The 19897-nt window shown below is 36.8% G+C and overlaps 1 protein-coding gene across 1 annotated transcript in view; it reads right to left on the reverse strand.

Annotated features, from left to right (window-relative positions):
- Positions 1–17932: 17932 nt before the first annotated feature.
- The window catches only part of LOC106139604 (neuroglobin), a 21459-nt gene continuing 19494 nt past the window's right edge, over positions 17933–19897 (reverse strand). Inside the window, exon 3 of the mRNA XM_013341081.2 lies at positions 17933–18510. Within this exon, the coding sequence (XP_013196535.2) occupies positions 18349–18510 (162 nt within the window). The 3' untranslated portion in view covers positions 17933–18348. The remainder of the gene's footprint in view (positions 18511–19897) is intronic.

Raw genomic sequence — 19897 nt, forward strand, 5'->3', positions numbered from 1 at the left:
ATTAATTTACTTTACTGTCCCACAATAACACAATATTAAATAACGAAAAATAACAAAAGAAAATAACATTTTAAAAGTATCACTAATATTCTAATCACATGAATTAGAAACAATAAAAAATACATTTTATTCATTTTACCGCCTTATGGTGAAAACCGTTCTTAAATTTCAAATTATTAAAACAACTGCAATCTATAATTTCGATTTCAAATTCAAAGCAAGTTATAATCTTGATTCTTGACGTAAAATTAACTTTCGAACAGTTATTTAAATAAAAATAAGTCAAATAATGGAAATTATCCCGGTTCAGTTTCCGACTCCGCAAAATTGACATCAATCTGGAACGCATTTGAATTTCGGAAATGGAATTCGAGGCGTTGTGAAAAAATAGGTTCGTAGTTCCAATTTCAAATACGGTTCTCGGCGAAGCTATTCAGCAGGGCTTATCGGGGATTTCAAGGGCAGAATATTGATGTCGACGTTTGTATACATGTATAGCTACCTAATATGTATGAGTATTTTGATGTCGATCACACTATTTTTTTCTCACTATCAGGCTTGGACTTCTATCCCTAATTCCATACAGTATGTGAAATGCTTAAGTCTGGACTAAACCGCTCTTACGCAGAAATACAGACGATATTCTAAATCTGGAACCACTAAAGGACGACTTCATTTTTTTTCATGGATGTCGTAGAAGAGGGAAATTTTGTAGGCGATGGGCTAGCAAGCCGTTCAGCTAAACGAGGCCTTTCAATCTTCTCAAGAACGTTGCCTCGGTCTAGCCCACAAAGGATATAAATATGATTATATGTATGTATGTAAACGAGCCAATGCCAATCTAAGGTCTGCCGCGCCGATGGATGCATGGCTAGGGGCGAGCCTAGTCTCGAGCGTGCCACTTCCGCCATGGGGTTGGGCGACCCCCAGGTAATGGCTAGCCTTACCCTGGCATGCGGGGCTCTGCTGGGGCGGACAAAATTGTTCCCTTGCGTCTCGTGGGAATCGCATGATGATCCGTAAAAAGCACCTAAATGGCGGCGATGGTGTCCGCACCCCATCACGTCTCGTTCCCGGCGGGAGCGGTATGCGGTCTGCTGAAAGCCGTTTTGCGACGATGAATGTAAGAGGAGGAATGAAGGAAAAGATTGAGGAAGTATGCCAGATGATGGATGAAAGACGTTTGGATGTGTTGTGCGTGAATGAAACGAAGCGGAAAGGATGCGACGCGACGCAGCACGGCCCTTACACGGCGTATTGGTCTGGAATTTCCAGTACCAGCCGAGGCTGTCAAGGGGTCGGTCTAATCCTTTCTGCACGAATGGCTGAGTGTGTGAATGAGTATGAGTGTGTCAGCCCTCGTCTTCTATGGATTAGGCTGAAAGTTGGAATCACTCGGATCTTCGTTTTAGGTGTTTATGCACCGTGGGATGTGGGTTCGAGGGGTACAACATCAGCAAAAAGCGAAAACGAGGAGTTCTGGAATAGTGTAAGAGAAGTATTGAAAGTTACCAAGCCAAATGAGAAGATTATTATGTTAGGTGATTTTAATGGATGGGTGGGTGTAAAGCGTGATGGATATGAAAAGGGTCTTGGTGCGTTTGGTGACGAAAAGGTGAATGATAATGGAAGAAGTGTATTAGAAATTTGTCTAGAGTGGGATCTTTTTGTGTCGAACTCAATGTTTCAACATAAAGAGATCCACACCTATACAAGAGTGGAAGGTATTTTAAAAAGTATGATAGACTTTGTGATTGTAGATGAAAGATTGAAGAACAAAGTGCTGGATACCCGTGCATATCGCGGTGCTGGCATTGACTCGGACCATTTACTGGTGATATCCCGGATAAGGGGTATCTTCAATCGCTGGCGGCACAGGGTAAGGGAGCAAACCAGCGATTTGGAAAGAGTGAAAGTAGAAAATTTGCAAGATATGGATGTAAGTAAGAAGTATATTAATAGACTGAAGGATGAAATTGAAGATTTAGATGAGAGGAGCAATATTGAAGATGGATGGAAGGAATTTAAAGAAAGAATTGTGAAAGTAGCTGTTGAAGTGTGTGGTGTAAGTAGAAGAAGGAAAGGGAAAAATCACAAAAATGCGTGGATGAGTAAAGATGTGCAAGAACTTGTGCGATTAAAGAAGAAAGCATGGCTGGATTTGTTAGCAGCAAAAGCTAACTTAAGAATGCAAGAGGTTATAGATGAGGATGTGAATGAAGCACGTAAGGAATATAAAAAAATGAAAGATTTGGTTAAGAAAGCTGTGATTAGAAAGAAAGAAGAGTATAAAGAGGATTTTGATAAAAGGCTATCAGAAGACTTTCAGTCAAATCTGAAAGTATTCTGGAAATCCGTAAGGTCAGCCCGAGGAAAAACTATAACCAGAGAGCTGACTAGGATCAGATGCCAGGATGGTAGCGTTGTGAAAGGAGAAGAATGTGTGCTAAAGATATGGAAGGACTATTTTGAGAGTTTATTTGAAAAAAAGGAAGAAAATAAGAAAGAGTTCTGCTATAGCGAAGAAAAAGAGAATGAGATGGAAGGCGAAATTGAAATGTTTGAAATTGTGGAAGCACTTAAGAGTATGAAAGCGGGTAAGGCTGCCGGGTATGATAGAGTGTCGGTCGAGATGCTTAAAGCAGGAAAAGGCGTCGTAGCTAGACAGTTGTACTGCCTTTTCAATTTGTGTTGGAGAAGCGGCCGAGTACCAAAAGATTGGTGTAAGGCTGTTATTGTGCCACTTTACAAAGGAAAAGGGTCACAACTGGACTGCAAAAATTATCGTGGTATAAGCCTGCTTAGCGTCGTCGGCAAATTGTATGCTAAGGTATTGATTAATAGAGTCAGGAATGAAACTGATGACAAAATATGGGATGCTCAAGCGGGATTTCGAAAGGGAATGGGATGTACTGATCAGGTCTTTTCTTTGCGGTGCATAGCCGAAAAGTTTTTGGCCAAGAGTCAAAAAGTCTATTGCACATTCGTGGATTTGGAAAAGGCCTATGACAGAGTTGAGAGGAATGAATTGTGGTCAGCACTTTCTATGCATGGGGTGAGCAGTCTCTTGATACGAGCACTGAAATCCTTATATGAGGATTCGAGTGCTTGTGTCAGGATAAACGGAGCGCACACTGAGTGGTTTAAGATTGAGAAAGGTGTTAGGCAGGGATGTGTTGCGTCACCGTGGCTGTTCAACCTATTTATGGATAGTTGTTTGACAGATTTGAAAGAGTCTGAAAGTGGATTAAGGATGAATGAATTACTCGTCAAATGTCTGCTCTATGCCGACGATCAGGTTATACTGGCGTCATCAGCGGAGGAGTTACAGGAGATGGTAAACTGTATGCATGAAGCTTTAAAAGAGAAAGGAATGAAAGTGAACGTAAGTAAAACTAAAACACTGGTTTTTGAAATGGAGAAAGAAATGACAGCATGTAATATTTTGATTGGAGGAGAAAAAGTTGAGCAAGTGAAAGAGTTTGTATATCTAGGATCAAAGTTTACATCAGATGGCAAGTGTGATAGTGATATTGAAAGGAGAGTGAACGCGGGGAACATGGTGAATGGAGCTTTGCATGCCTTTATGAGCAGTCAGAAACTATCCAAAAAGGCTCGACTGGCTGTGCACAGGGGCGTGTTGGTCCCGACATTAATGTATGGGAGTGAAAGTTGGGTATGGCAAAAGAAGCACGAAAGCAGAATAAATGCAGTGGAAATGAGAGCGTTAAGGAGTATGTTGGGTGTGAAATTGAGTGACCGGATAAGGAACAGCGTGATAAGGGAATGTTGTGATGTGAAAGAAGATGTAGTTACAGGAATAGAAAAGGGTATGTTGAGATGGTTCGGTCATGTGGAGAGGATGAATGAAAACAGGTTGACTAAGCAGATATAGATACAAGGAGAGTGTGGAGGGAAAGGTCGGGGTGGGAAGACCTAGACGAACATATCTTGATCAAATTAAGGACGTCCTGGTGAAGGGTCAGGTCAAAAGTGCCCGAAACCGCCGAGCTTGCATGAAGAGAGTTATGAATGTGGATGAAGCAAAGGAAGTATGCAGGGATCGTGGCAAGTGGAAAGAGGTAATCTCTGCCTACCCCTCCGGGAAAGAGGCGTGAGTTTATGTATGTATGTATGTATGTAAACGAGAAAAGATCAATATAATATACATAGATTTATCATAATATCTTTATCCTTTACTCGTTATACGAGTTAAAAGTCTCAAAAAGACCGAAAGGCTTCAGTTGGATGGTTTAAAATGATAGAATTAATACAATAAATTTTAATCTGCGCTGCCTCTTTGACTATGGATTTTCCTTTTTATTTTGGTTGACTGGAAGAAATCCCGATTGGGATAAGTCCGCCATTGTACATATTCTTTTATATTCAATGACTCTGATTTTGTTATATTTATTTATATGTGCAATAAAGAGTTTATTTATATGTGAAACAAACAAAGGCCAGTGTAAAAAAAAAAACATTATAAATCTACAGCCACAGACATAAAGGCGGGTTTAGTCTCTAGTTTCTACCAAAGAAATTCAAACTGATCCGTTCCAATCAGATTGCGCCAAGACAGAGTGGTCCCATTTAGTGAAAACCTGATCAGATCCTAAATTAATTAATACCTTAATGCTCTCTGGCACGCTATTAAGTTTACATTTACATAAATAAGTTTAGATATCTGTTGAAAATTTGTTTGAACTAAAGCGTCGATGGTCGAAAGGATAAGGTGACTAAAAAAGGCAGCAAACTGACGGTTTGAAAAATAAACATTAAATCTTATCAAAAGTTTACTATTCGTCGCGTTAATTTAATGATACACTAGAGGCCGCCCGCGACTTCGTCCACATGAGAACCCTATCAATCCCGCGGGAAATCTGGGATAAAAAGTAGCCTATGTGTTATTCTGGGTCTTCAGCTACCCAAATACCAAATTACATCGTAATCAGTTCAGTAGTTTTTGCGTGAAAGAGTAAAAAACATTCATACTGACACCCCGACATACCCACAAACTTTCGCATTTATAATATTACCAGCTTTTGCCCGCGGCTTCGCCCGCGCAAATGTATTTTAGATTATAAGGATACGCCATAAAATTTCACCCATTTTTAATTCCGTATGTTTCACCGTTTCACTTATATGAAGTTCAAAGAAAGTTCAAAGTTCCGAGTTAAGTTCTGTACTATCTGTGATTTGTGGTATAGTTAATGTCAGACTCACATGAGCCGTTATTAAAATGATGTGGTGTTAGTAACAGTGTAGTATTGTCTTGATATTATAAATGTGCCGTGGTCGATGTTTAGCCGCTTGGCTTAATGATAGAATTGAGATTCAAATAGTGACAGGTTGCTAACCCATCGCCTAATAGAAGAATCCCAAATTTATAAGCCTATCCCTTAGTCGCCTTTCACGACATCCACGGGAACGAGATGGAGTGGTCCTCTTCTTTTTTTTGTAGGTGCCAGGTACCACGCGGCCTGGTACGGCTTTATAATACAATTGATTGATATTATCTATTTATGTGAGCTTTTAAAGAAGAAAAAACTGGTTTGTGTGATGCTACCCACACGACCGGGGGCGTTTAATTCCCCCCCGACCTTTCTTCCACTACCTACCAGCGTTTGTTTGAACTCGATTTCTTTGAAATACCAAACCTTCGATTGGTATTTGCCAGTGACGTCATGTACTTAACCAACCATCCAATTTATGTGTTAAACTTTGTAAATTGGCACAGTCGGCCTCTGTGGCGCAGAGGTAGTGAGCTTGATGTGACACCGGAGGTCCCGAGTTCGAGACCCTGTCCGGGATTCGAACTCGAATGTGGATAAGTGTTAATAAAAATATTACATACATACATACATATGGTCACGTATATATCCCCTCCGGGGTAGACAGAGCCAACAGTCTTGAAAAGACTGAATGACCACATTCAGCTATTTGGCTTAATGATAGAATTGAGATTCAAATAGTGACAGGTTGCTAGCCTGTCGCCTAAAAAGAATCCCAAGTTTGTAAGCCTATCCCTTAGTCGCCTTTTACGACATCCATGGGAAAGAGATGGAGTGGTCCTATTCTTTTTGTATTGGTGCCGTGAACCACACGGCACCAATACTTCTTTATTCTTTTATTTCTTCATTATTTCTTTTATTTCAAAAATAATAAAGAAATGCGGAAATGTTTGTTCATTCTTTTCAGTAGGTAGGTACTAAACCCTTTAGGCACCTTATTATTGCGCTATTTAGACACCTACGTGCCTTTTATATTAGATTTTTTTCTTCAATATCGTTCCTAAATACTTTTAGTTGTTCATGTTGATGGCAACTCAATATTGAATTTTTTAACCGATGTCTTAAAAGGAGGAGGTTCTCGATTCTACCGGATTTTTTTTTATTTCTCATTCTATGTCTCACCTTTAATGTCTGGAAGAAATCGCTTTAAGTGATAAGAGCGCCCATTGTATTACATCTAGGTGTTTAATATATCCACAACCTTTTTCTTTTTTGTTAATAATAATTGTTAATAATAATTAATTATATTCTATCAATCCAAAGTGCCGTGTGGCTCCCGGCACCAATACAAAAAGAATAGGACCACTCCATCTCTTTCCCGTGGATGTCGTAAGAGGCGACTTAGGGATATGCTTACAAACTTGGGATTCTTTTTAAGGCGATGGGCTAGCAACCTGTCACTATTTGAATTTCAATTCTATCATTAAGCCAAATATCTGAACGTGGCCATTCAGTCTTTTCAAGACTGTTGGCTCTGTCTACCCCGCAAGGGATATAGTCGTGACCATATTATGTATGTATGTATGTATCAATACAAAAAGCTGAACGTGGTGTTTCAATCTTTTTAAGACTGTTGGCTGTCTACCCTGCAAGAGATAGGTATAGACGTCATAATATGTATGTTTGTATGTTTGGTGACATATCCAAGTGCTTGAATTTGAAGATTTCCTTCACCAATCAAAGTCATCATTTTATAAAAAGAAACACCTTTGACTTCACAAATTTTGTCACTATTGGAGATAAAAATGTGTTATTTCTGATGAGGAAAGAACTTTCTATATAATATAAAAGTATTTATTATATGATATCGTATCGTTGAGTTACTATGTCGTAACACAAGCCTCGAACTCACAACGAGGCTAACTCAATCTGTGCTTTATTTATTTACTAGCTGTGCCCGCGACTTCGTCCTCGTGGAATTGTTATTTTGGGCATCATTGAAGACCTCAAGGATGAATAATTATCCCCGTGTTTTTGACATTGTCCATTATTTCTTCGCTCTTAAAAGTTGCAGCGTGATGTTATATAGCCTAAAGCCTTCCTCGATAATTGGTCTATTCAACATAAAAATAATTTTTTAATTCGAACCAGTAGTTCCTGAGATTAGCGCGTTCAAACAAACAAACAAACAGACGAACAAACAAACTCTTCAGCTTTACAATATTAGTATAGATTTAAATTTATCTATGGCGACGTTAAGTAAGCATTAAGTTCTGAGGTGACCGATGTCATTGGCGGTTGTTTACTTAGGATTTGTGATCAAAGTGCGCTTATTTCTGGAAGAACCCACGGGTAAACATCTGACTTAGTTTAAGTGGGTTAGGTTTGAGGTTGTTCAAGTTTATTTATTAACCCCCGATCGGAAACGCGGGGTTCTATATTTATGACGTGTCTAAGTTTCTGTCACACACGTGTATTTATGATATAAAAATTATACATTTCAAGACTGTTGACTCTGTCGACCCCGCAAGGGATATAAACGTGATCATATGATTAAAATCATACATACATAAAAAAAAACATGCGTCTTTTTCGTTGGGTGTAGGGAGAGACTACATCATGATAGGCAAAAATTAGCCAAATATATTGTGAAATTAAAGATTTGTATCGTTGCGTTTTAATTAACATTTCGTTTGATATAAATAGGTAAAGCTATTTTAAATCATGAGAAGATTATAGAGAGTTATATGAAAAAGTTACTCTTAAATAAATTCTGATCAGGCATTAAGGTTTTGCTCTGTTTTATTGTAAGTGACAGTTATAAAATCATGTTTTCAATGTTGTTTAAAAATGTTCATGCTTACATAAATCCACGACACTTTCCCGGAGAGGTAGGCAGAGGTTACATCACAAAAAATCTTATGACAGGCACGTCTATATCCCTTGCGAGGTAGTCAGAGCCAACAGTCTTGTAAAACTGAAAGGCCACGTTCAACTGTTTGGCTTAATGATAGAATTCAGATTCAAACAGTGACAGTTTGCTAGCCCATCGCCTAAAAGAAGAGTCCCAAGTTTATAAGCCTTTCCCTTAGTCACCTTTTACGATATCTGCGGAAAAGAGAAGGAGTGATCCTTATATTTTAATATCTGTGCCGGGAACCAGACACGGCACTGCCGGGAACCACACGGCACAGATCCAAATGAAGCAGTAAAAAAATAAAATAAACAATGCAATTTGTTATCGGCCCACGGCAGAGCCTAAACAAACGGGACCGGGTTTGATTCCAGAATAATTGAATTTCCCAATTTGAACGAGCGAAATAACGTTTTTTAATTTGAATCTGAACCGTAGGTATGTACGTACGTGTGACATCAATCTTTGTTAATAAATACTCGCCTTCGCGTGTTACTCCGCCCGCGTGAAATGTACTCTATGTTCTGCCGTGTGGTTCCCGGCACCAATAGAAAAAAGAATAGGATCACTCCATCACTTTCCTAAGGGACTAAGGGATAGGCTTATAAACTTGTGATTCTTCTTTTAGGCGATGGGCTAGCAACCTGTCACTATTTGAATCTCAATTCGATCATTAAGCCAAACAGCTGAAGCTGGCTGAAGTTGGCTCTGTCTACCCCGCAAGGGATATAGACATGATTATAGGAATAAACGAGCATACGGCTTCTATTCCCGTGCAGAGTGTAAAAGACAATGAAGGGAAAGGATTATAAACTTGGTACTGTTCTTTCTTTTTTTTCACTTTGCTTTTCTGTCCTGAAAAGACTATCGGCTCTGCTTACCTCGTAAGAGAAAATGACGTGGTTATATGTATATACAACGTACATATATGTGACTTGTTAAATGTGTGAACGTACCTTGATCAAATCGGAGACGTTCTGGCAAAAAGTTAGGTCAAGACTACCCGAAACCGACGAGCTAGCATGAAGAGAGTTATGAATGTGGATGAAGCGAAAGAAGTATGCTAGGATCGTTTCAAGTGGAAAGATGTAGTCTCTGCCTACCTCTTCAGGAAAGAGGCGTGATTTATGTACATATGTATGTACAAATGAAAAGGAAAAAATTATCAGATTTAATTCATTTATGTAAATCAAAGAAAATTATTGGCGCCTAATTTGACAAATCTCCTAAATTATGGAAAATGGGATATTCCGTTCATGAATTTGTTTGAAGGTAGTCATTAGTTGGGCAAATTTAGATGAAAAAAAGAAATTTGATTTTACAAATGAACCAGGATAACATAATTTTTGTCAGGTCGGTGTTATTTTAGAATCACTCTTAATCAGTTATGTATTCAACAATAAACACCTTGGTTATACTTAAGTTAGTAATATCTTAAATATAGTATATTCATAGTAGATATTATTATACCAATTGAATGAAATAATCCTTAATTTTTAACAAAAATGATGACGTGTCAAAAATTAAACCAACACTTTCAAAAGACTTGGAATTTATTTAAAACAATTGAATAAATATTGAATACATACTCGTACATACATTAATAAAATCACGCCTTTTTTCCCGGAGGGGTAGGCGATAATAATGAATAAAAAGATAGAAATAGATATTTGTTAGGTTATACGGTGTAACAGGCGGACGAACAAACATTTCATAATAAAAATATATAACACGACTATACAATGGCGGACTTATCCTATTAAGGGTAAGTAAAGGAATTTTGTTTTAGTTCATAGTTCAGGAGTTTAACTTTAGTTTAATTAGGTAGTTTTATATTATACAATTAAAGATTTGTATAAACTAAAGTCTTCAGATCGCAATTAACTTTCACTAAACTCCATTTCAAACTTCGTTATCAAATTATACTAAAATACAAATAAAAATCCACGATATCAGTTTGCGCTTGAATCTGATGTTATTATGTTCTGATGTCATAAGTACTCTGACGCTAGCTTATTTCAATTGGAATTGGGTATTTTAAGAAAAATAACTTGGAGTTCTTCTTTTAGGCGATGGGCTAACAACCTGTCACTATTTGAATTTCAATCTATCGTGAAGCTATTCAGCTGAACGTGGTCTTTCAGTTTTTTCAAGCTCTGTCTAGCTCGATAAAAACGTTATTATATTTATGTAGCTTATAGCTACGTTAGCTTCGTAAAAAAAGTTATACCTCCGTCTTCTTGCGAAAGTCTGCAAACGAAATCTTATAATGATGACATTTCTCAGTTATTAAAATTTTTTGTGTGCCAACCGTGAATGTTGTGATAATATTATTTAACTTTTAATGGACCTTTTTCGCGAGGGCAAAATTGAAAAAGTCAATTCAGCAAGAAGTGATCTTTTTACGACATTCATATTTCTTTGATTTTGCAGGAAATTAGTAAGTCTCAAATTGTACTACGCATTTTTATGACACTTTCTTAGATTTTTTTTTTGTAGCAAAGCATTTTGTTCTTTATTCACCGTTTTAGGCATTTGAAGCATATGATAGGAATAGTTTTCTATGTATCTAGCCTATCTCTTGATTGGCTTATACACTCTGAACGGGAAGAGAAGCAACTGGTACACGCAATTTTTTCGTCGCTACTAGTATGGAAGATAATACCTACTAGATGAATGTTTTCCAATTCTCTTAGTCGCCTTTTACTATATTCATGGGAAGTGTCGGAAATCACACGGCACTAATTAATTGCGACCACAAAGTATCTAGTTCAATATATTTAATTACTTTTTAGCTACGGACCTTGTATTTAAATTTATATCTCCAACCATCCAGTCGAATGTTGTCTTCAAGTCTTATCTGTTAGAATTCTGTCTACCCCGTAACGGATAAAGACTTTAAAGACATAACGTATATATGTCAGCCCCCGTAGCATGACACGCGCGACGCTTTTTTTTATCGCGCGAGTAACTATTGCTGTCCCTTTTTACGTCATAATAAAAATCGTTTTTCGCACGATAATTACGGCGTAGGAAATACTTATAAGATTTGTTATTTAAATTTTTTGTTACGAAGTATGTATTTTCATAAAATTTGACATATACAAACATTATGATGTGCAGTGTGTTTCCCGACATCAATAAAAAAAGAATAGGAGCACTCCATCTCGTTCCCATGGATGTCGTTAAAGGCGACTAAGGGATAGGCTTATAAACTTGGGATTCTTCTTTTAGGCGATGGGCTAGCAACCTGTCACTATTTGATTCTCAATTCTATCTTAAAGCCAAACAGCTGAACGTGGCCTATCAGTCTTTACAAGCCTGAAGGCTCTGTCTACCCCATTAGGGATATAGACGTGATTATATGTATGTATGTATGTACTAAAATTATGTCCCCGTGTGAAACAGAAACCCCGGGCAAAAATCTAGTTGCACAATGAACTGACAATGACACAGTAAGCAGAACACATAACTTTTCATAACAGCTGTATACAAAGCGAATGAGTTGAATGGTTTTATGTCCATTATGGCTGTTGCATTGTTTTCAATAGAGTTTTTCTGTTTATATTGTTTTTGAGGGCTTTTATAGACAGGTAAAATGTATAACAGGGTATCGGGTTTTCATTGATTGATTAGAACCATATTATCCCCCGTGGATGGCGTGAAGGGTGACTAAGGGGCTAACTTACAAATGTGGGATTCCTTTTGTAAACGGGAACCACTCCATATCTTTCCCATGGATGTCGGAAAAGTCGACTAAGGGATGGGCTAACAACCTGTCTCTATTTGAATCTGAATTCCGGTATAAAGTCATACAGCTGAACGTGGCTTTCAGTCTTTTCAAGACTGTCGGCTCTGTCTACCTCGCGATATATATAAAAGTGACTATATATAAGTATGTATAAACTCTAAAAAAAAACATTTTCTGTTCATTTTATTTCTACAATTGTCATCGAAAATTTTCACAATTCAATCAACTTTAATATTCCTTAAAAATAACTGTCACAGTAGGTAATATAATCCACTCGGCAGGGAGACCAAATAACCAAGAATAATACCGAAGGAATAGCGGCAGATTGGGCGAGGAGATAGCTGCGTGAGTCGATAAATATTCCATTATGTGGAGCTGCAGAGGAGATTCTATATGGATACCAAGCTTTGAAAGGCGGGGGAAACATCGTGAGGACCTGTAGTTTCCAGCGACTGGATATGTAACCATGATCTTATATGGGTTAGGGTCCTCAAAAATGGTTGCGGTGGTCGCATTTCTCCAGAAATATGGATGTAACCAGAGCTTTTTTGAGACGGCCTCTGTGGCGCAGCGGTAATACCCTTGTAACACCGGAGGTCCCGGGTTCGAATCCCGGCCAGGGCATGATGGGAAAATTACTTTTTCTAATTGGACTGGGTCTTATATAAGTATTTGTTATAAAAATATAGTATCGTTGAGTTAGTATCTCGTAACACAAGTCTCGAACTTACTTCGAGGCTAACTCAATCTGTGTAATTTGTCCCGTATATATTTTTTTATTATTTAATTTGCCAGGAAGAAGAATAAAATAGAGAAAAAATAACATAACAATATGTGGTTGAGTCACCTTTGTAAAATTTCACTTGAAAATTTATAGTTACTGTTTGTATATTCTCAAGTGAACTTTTCAAAATTTTTGTGAATACTATAATATCAAAGAAGTACTGCCGTGTGGTTTCGGACACTTTAGAGTAGAACCACTCCATCTTTCCAATGGATCTCGTAAAAGTCGACTAAGGCTTATAAACTTGGGATTCCTCTTGTAGGCGATAGGTTAGCAGCCTGCCACTATTTGTATCTCAATTCCATCATGAAGCCTTTCAGTCTTTTCGAGACTGTAGACTCTGTCTACCCCATTAGGGATATAGTCGTGACTATATGTATGTGTATGTATGTAAAAGTTGTCGGTCATGTCATGTAAAAACCAAATAATCAAAATTGCGATAGTTTTGTATATGTAAGTAAATGTACTAAACTGTTTTGGACGAAACTAAGCTTTAGGAGTTGCCAGGAATTTTCATGTTTGTTCATTTTGAAAAAAAAAAAAAATATTTTACAGTACTTTGACTCTGCTTAGTATCTACTCTTTGGTGGAACGAAGCGAGAAAAAATGAACGCAGAAAAGATTAACACGCCTCAATTTTATAGTCTGCGGGAGAAATATCAAGATATTTTAGACTTAAATTCGCTCTTTAAGATGCGACAAAGAGTCTATAAACTTGAAGGGTCAATTTATACCGATCCATATAGTCACATCTATATCAAATAATATTACTCACTTAAATAATTCAATTATCCGTACGTACTATTCATTCACGTTTATTGATAAAATCATTTCGAAATAATACAATTTAATTCCATTCTTATACAACCTTTCTTTATATATTCTGAATGTCTTGGAAACCACTGTTTAATGTTTCAGACTTACCATTTACGCCACATTTACGTAATATTTCATGTCCCTTCAGTTTTCCGAGTAAATTACGGTAATTTCTAAAGTCATCGGTAAGCCCTTCAAGGGAACTCTGAATTTATTTATGTCTAAATAGCAGGACTACTTGTGAAAAGTTTTACAGCCATTCAGTTTAATGGGGCTTAAATTTAAGGGCATTTTTTAGGGTTATATTCTGGAAAAGATCTTTTAAGAAGAAATTATGTCATGGCAAAGGAAGTTTGAAGAGGGATCCTGACAAGACGAAATCTGTAGTATCTATCTGCCTACCTTATTCCCTGTGGGAATGAGTCGTTATTTTATGTATGTATGTATGTTTTTACGTGACTTGAAGTTCTAATTAAGGCTTTATTAGTTCTTCTGCGTCGAATTTTATGATGACTCTTCTATGCCGTGTGGTTTCCGCACTTTAGAATAGAACCACTCCATATTTTTCCTATGGATGTCGTAAGAGGCGATAGGCTTATAAACTTGGGATTCCTCTTTTAGGCGATGGGCTAGGAATCTGTCACTATTTGAATCTCAATTCCATCATAAAGCCATACAGCGGAACGTGGCTATTCAGTCTTTTCAAGACTGTTAGCGTCGTCTTCCCAGTAAGCTGTGTGCCCAGAAGGCTGGCAGCAATGAAATTGTAATTCTAAGAACGAGATAAAAAGCGAACTGAAAATTCAAATTTCAGTGCTAGCGTTTAAAAATATCATCGTTTTTAATAATTTATATTGAAACTAGCTGTGTACCCGCGACTTCGTCAGCGTACTTGCGGGGTTTGTTACTCTTTCACGCAAAAACTACTGGACAGATTTTGATGAAATTTAGTACATGGGTAGAATATAGCCTAGAATAACACATAAAAATACTAAAACTGTATACATACCAAATGTCATCAAAATCGGTCTAGCGGTTAGGCCGTAAAAGCGGAACGATGATTCACCCCCCCTTTAAATGTTTCGGGGGTTGTTTTTTGAAAAAAAAAAGTAGCTTATGTTTGAACGCGTATCTTAATCTAGTATATGCATTTCAAATTTCATTAAAGTCGGTTCAGCGGTTCAGGCGTGAAAGCGGAACGATTTTTGAAAAAAAAGTAGTTTGGGGTTCGATTTTTGAAAAAAAAGTAGCCTATGTTTGAACGCGAGTTTAAAACTATATACATACCAAATTTCATCAAAATTGGTACAGTGGTTCGGCCGTGAAAGAGGAACAGACAGACAGACAGACTTTCGCATTTATAATATTAGTACGGATTAGTACGGATAGCACGGATTAGTACGGATAGATCGTTCGCTATAAAATTTTCTTGGGTAAGTTTGATCCCTACACGGTATCCAGACTTATATTCCATATTTTGTGGAAACGCAAAGCTTTCATGAGATCAATACAGCCTCCACGCTTTGAGTAGATTACTGTGTCTCGGAAAATATTATGGAATTATTTATTGGCAAGATGAAGGCACATTTTAAGGTAAGGTAAAGAAACATTAGCGTGGTTTGTTCTTATAATAATTACTATCTTTGTGTAGGTTTTAGATATCAGTTATATATAGGTCTTTTTGGAGTACAAGATTATTGAATTCTTCTTCTAAAATGGTGGAAAGATAGAATCTGCCTGTGAAAGAGGAGTGATGAATGTGTCACTTCTTCTTACTCCTGGCTTTAGTCCCGGCTATATCCTCACCTCTCTGGAGAAGAGTCCAGGGTTTGCCTTTTACCATGGATCCAGGATTGGTTGAGTTAGGCTTTTATATGAACCGACTCCTATCTGATTCCCGCAACCTTTAAATAAATAAATATATACGGGACAAATTACACAGATTGAGTTAGCCTCGAAGTAAGTTCGAGACTAGTGTTGCGAGATACTAACTCAACGATACTATGTTTTATAATAAAATACTTATGTAGATAAACATCCAAGACCCAGGCCAATCAGAAAAAGTTCTTTTCTCATCATGCCCTGACCGGGATTCGAACCCGGGACCTCCGGTGTCACAGACAAGCGTACTACCGCTGCGCCACAGAGGCCGTCAACCTTTTACTTTTGCAGTTTTACTGTTTACCTTTGTAGGGTGAACAGTATAGAATATATGTGTCACTATTCTAAACTATTAAACAAATTAAATACTGATAGGCCACGTTCAGCTGTTCGGCTTAATCATAGAATCGAGAAACAAATAGTGACAGGTTGTCAGCCTATGGCCTAAAAGAAGAATCTCAAGTTAATTACCCTGGTTAGTTATAACGTCGGTCGCCATTTTAATTCCAATTTATTTCGCCAAGGAGAAAGTAATTGAATTTTTACTCACAATAAGTCTGCGGCTGGCTTTGAAAGGTCTGTTGTCCGTTATAACTTTTTTTGGAATTATTTAAAGTCTAATTAAATTAATTCTCACCACACTGTTCATTAATGTCAGGTGTCACTTTTTCACCAAGATGTGGGTTTATTAGTTTATATTAGTTTGAATACTAACAGATGCTCTTACGGTGAGGGAAAACATCGTGAGGACACCTGCACATTCGGTCAACTAGATGGTACACGGGTTAGGTACCCTGCAAAGGTTTCAGTTTGACAGGCATCGCTTTTTGTAAAAAAATTCTCTCCCCTGATTCAGGATCCATGGTCAAATCCGCACCGCGGATTCTTCTCCAGAATTGTGAGGATATAATCAGGACTAACGCCAAAAGAAAGAAGGAGATTGTATTAAAGAAAATATTCTATGAGTTATAATAGTTCAGAGGTCGAGAGAATGGATAAGGACAGACTAATGAAAGGAATTTATAAGGCTGAGCTAACTAATAAAACTAAAAAAAAAATAATTTGGCTATAAAAACAACAAATTTATTATAGAAATCGAAATTATATAAGGCTATAGGTACTAGTGGTCCGTAGGTACAGGTATATTTTTTTTTATTGTTATATTTAACACTAGAGGCCGCCCGCGACTTCGTCCGCATGGAAACCCTATCAATCCCACGGGAACTCTGGGATAAAAAGTAGTCTATGTGTTATTCTGGGTCTTCAGCTACCTACATACCAAATTTCATGGTAATCGGTTCAGTAGTTTTTGCGTGAAAGAGTAACAGACATCCATACATCCATACAAACTTTCGCCTTTATAATAGTAATAGGATAATAGCTGACATAATATGTATTTTAAAATTGCGATGCCCAACAGGGTCCATATAGTACCTAATTATAAGCATTAACTGAAATTTTATTTTAAATGGGTAGTTATAAATTTTCATCAGACTCATAAATACGAAATTAGAAGACTTCGTAATAAGATTCTTAAAATACATCTCAATAATTATTTACATTAAGAAGTCGTTCTACGAAACTTTCTTTAAATTTCCTCATGAAACCAAAATGGTTTTAATTTGCATAATGGGTTGTAGGCGTCAAATTAGAACACTTATAAAAGTAATTTATTTAAAAAAATTTCGAACTGTCCTTTCATAAATGTTCTCTAATTAAAATAAAGGTTTACAAACTTACCAACTTTCGCTAATATGACGAAGGAAACATTAGGTATTTTCTTTGTTAAGGCGGTATTTCGTTGAACACCGTAAGAAGACGAGTTAATAAAACTTGATCTTATTATACAATAATCTATAAGTTAGTATCCCCGTACAGAAGTCTCGAACTAACTGTCGAAACGCCTCCTTGTAATTTGTTTCACCTAGGTACCACCGTATTTTCTATACTAGCACTAAGGGAGAGGTAGGTAGTAACTACATTTTTTGACGTCATTAAGCTATAAAATGTTTAAATAAAGGAATGAGAATGAACGAACGAAAAGAACATTTCATTTTTATGAAGACCCCAAACAAAAAAAAATCTGTGTGTGTTTATTTTTGAAAAAAATCTGTGACGTTTATGACGAAGAAGTGAAAAAGTGAAGTTAGTTACATATCGTAATCTTCTGCCGCTAGCTTCAATTCATCAATTGAGAGTTTTATCCGTCAGCTGTCAGGGAAAATAACATTCGTACATAAACGTAAACATAACCGCTATTGTAAATTTACGATTTTTGCATTCAGGCTTTTAACCAACATGATAAAACAACATAACAAAAATTGATAATGAATTAACAAATATTAAGTTGTTTGTATACAAAACACATATTGTCAATTTGCGTTTTATTTTATGACTGAAAGACAAATGTATAAAACATTACATGTTCACACAGATGACGTTATTGCGTCGTCATGTCCTTTTATAATGAGGCAAATTTTACACAAAATTTTATATGTTAACGATATCAGATCAAAAAATAAAAAATATGGGTGTCTTTATTATGGTTAATTAAAACCTAACATAATTCTTATCAAATTATAAATTACGTATGCTCGCTTAGTATACTTATGGTTTTTAGTCTACTCAGGCCGCCAAAATCCTTCTTGCGGGAAATAATAATATAAATTGTGTAATCCTTTTATGGTCAACGTATTCCACAAAAAAACTGTCAAGCGTGATTCGAACAAGTTGTGAGTTGGTCATTTTGGTCAAAACATCTTGCAGGATAAATATAACGCAGTCGAATACACAAATTGAAAAACGTTAACCAAATAACCAAAAAAAAAGGCTATTACCGGAGTATTTTTATATCTGATTATAGACTTTTATTTTGGTTATTGATAGCCTACATTTAAGCAGCCTGAGTTTACCAAAATGCTTACAATATAATGACATTTAGAACGGCCATCACGAATTCAAATATATTCTGTCAAGTCTGTCTGTCTCCGTTTTTCTGGCCTGCGTCTTCGTATCCTTTCACCAAGTTCTCCAGTATAAACCTGATGGTGAGTTTGTATATGTTCTCTATGTTTGGGGTGTATCGGTCGCCTAATGTCGTCTTCGCCGCTTCAAGGAAAGGCTGCTCCACTTTCTGCAAAACGAGATAAGAATAGAATAGAACAAAAATAAAATAAAAATAAAACAAAGTGGAACAGAGTAGAATAGAATAGAAAAGATTTATTTTCAAAATTGGATACAAGACATAACTTATTGACGTCACATCACTTAAATCTAATTAAAACTATTACCGCTTCCTTATTCGATTTATTATTATTTGTTCAATAAACATAATTAGGTTTCTTAGTATTTTGGAGTACGTAACTGAAGTGATCTTCCATCAAGTCTTGTATACATCAAACAAATCTATATAAATAAATAGGCCGCCCGCGACTTTGTTCGCATGGAAACCCTATCAACCCAGCGGATAAAAAGTAGCCTATATGTTATTCTGGGTCTTCAGCTACCTACATACCAAATGTCATCGTAATCGGTTCAGTAGTTTTTGCGTGAAAGGGTAACAATCATCCATACTGAAAATTCCCTTAGTCGACTCATATGACATCATTAAGGCAATCAAAAAGCATGCTAACGTTATAGTTGTAAATTAATATCACCCCTCCGTGTTGGTTTGGAGGGCTACAAATATTTGACTTATTGATTGGAACTCAGTGTTCTGGAGAGGAATCCATTGAGGTAAAATGAGAAATACCGAAAAGGCACGAAGCGGAAAATTATCGTAAGATCTATATAAAGTTTACTTTATAGGTAATCATGCCTTACACTATGATCAAGTGATGTATTTTTTTGTACATACATATGGTCACGTCTATATCGCTTGCGGGGTAGACAGAGCCAACAGTCTTGAAAAGACCGAATGGCCACGTTCAGCTATTTGGCTTAATGATAGAATTGAGATTCAAATAGTGACAGGTTGCTAGCTCATCGCCTAAAAAGAATCCAAGTTTGTAAGCCTATCCCTCAGTCGCCTTTTACGACATCCATGGGAAAGAGATGGAGTGGTCCTATTCTTTTTTATATTGGTGCCGGGAACCACACGGAATTGCCGGGACCGCACGGCACTGTTTTTTTTTGTGTTGGCAAATAATTGATAAAGTTTTAGAGTGTGAAATATGAGAAAGTCAAATTTTCCTAATTATAAAATTTGATTGTTTCGCCGTAGAAATGTGGGCTTCTAGGTCAATTGGAGTGAAAATCTGACAAGGCGTTTAATTAATTCTCAGAATCGTACTAAAAAGGGGTTCAAATTAAAAAGCATTCGTGGCATTGACCTACTTTGAATAGACTTCTAATAGTTGATTGATTGTTATTGCGAATCAAAGAACGATCGATGGTTGGTTGGGTAATAGAAATTTATTAATTTGTTTCGAAGAAAGAAGTGCCGTGTGGTTCCCGGCATCAATACAAAAAAGTATAGGACCACTCTATCTATTTCCCATGGATGTCGTAAAAGGTGCCTA

The sequence above is a fragment of the Amyelois transitella genome, chromosome 15, assembly GCF_032362555.1.
Source record: "Amyelois transitella isolate CPQ chromosome 15, ilAmyTran1.1, whole genome shotgun sequence".
NCBI classification, from domain to species: Eukaryota; Metazoa; Arthropoda; class Insecta; order Lepidoptera; family Pyralidae; genus Amyelois; species Amyelois transitella.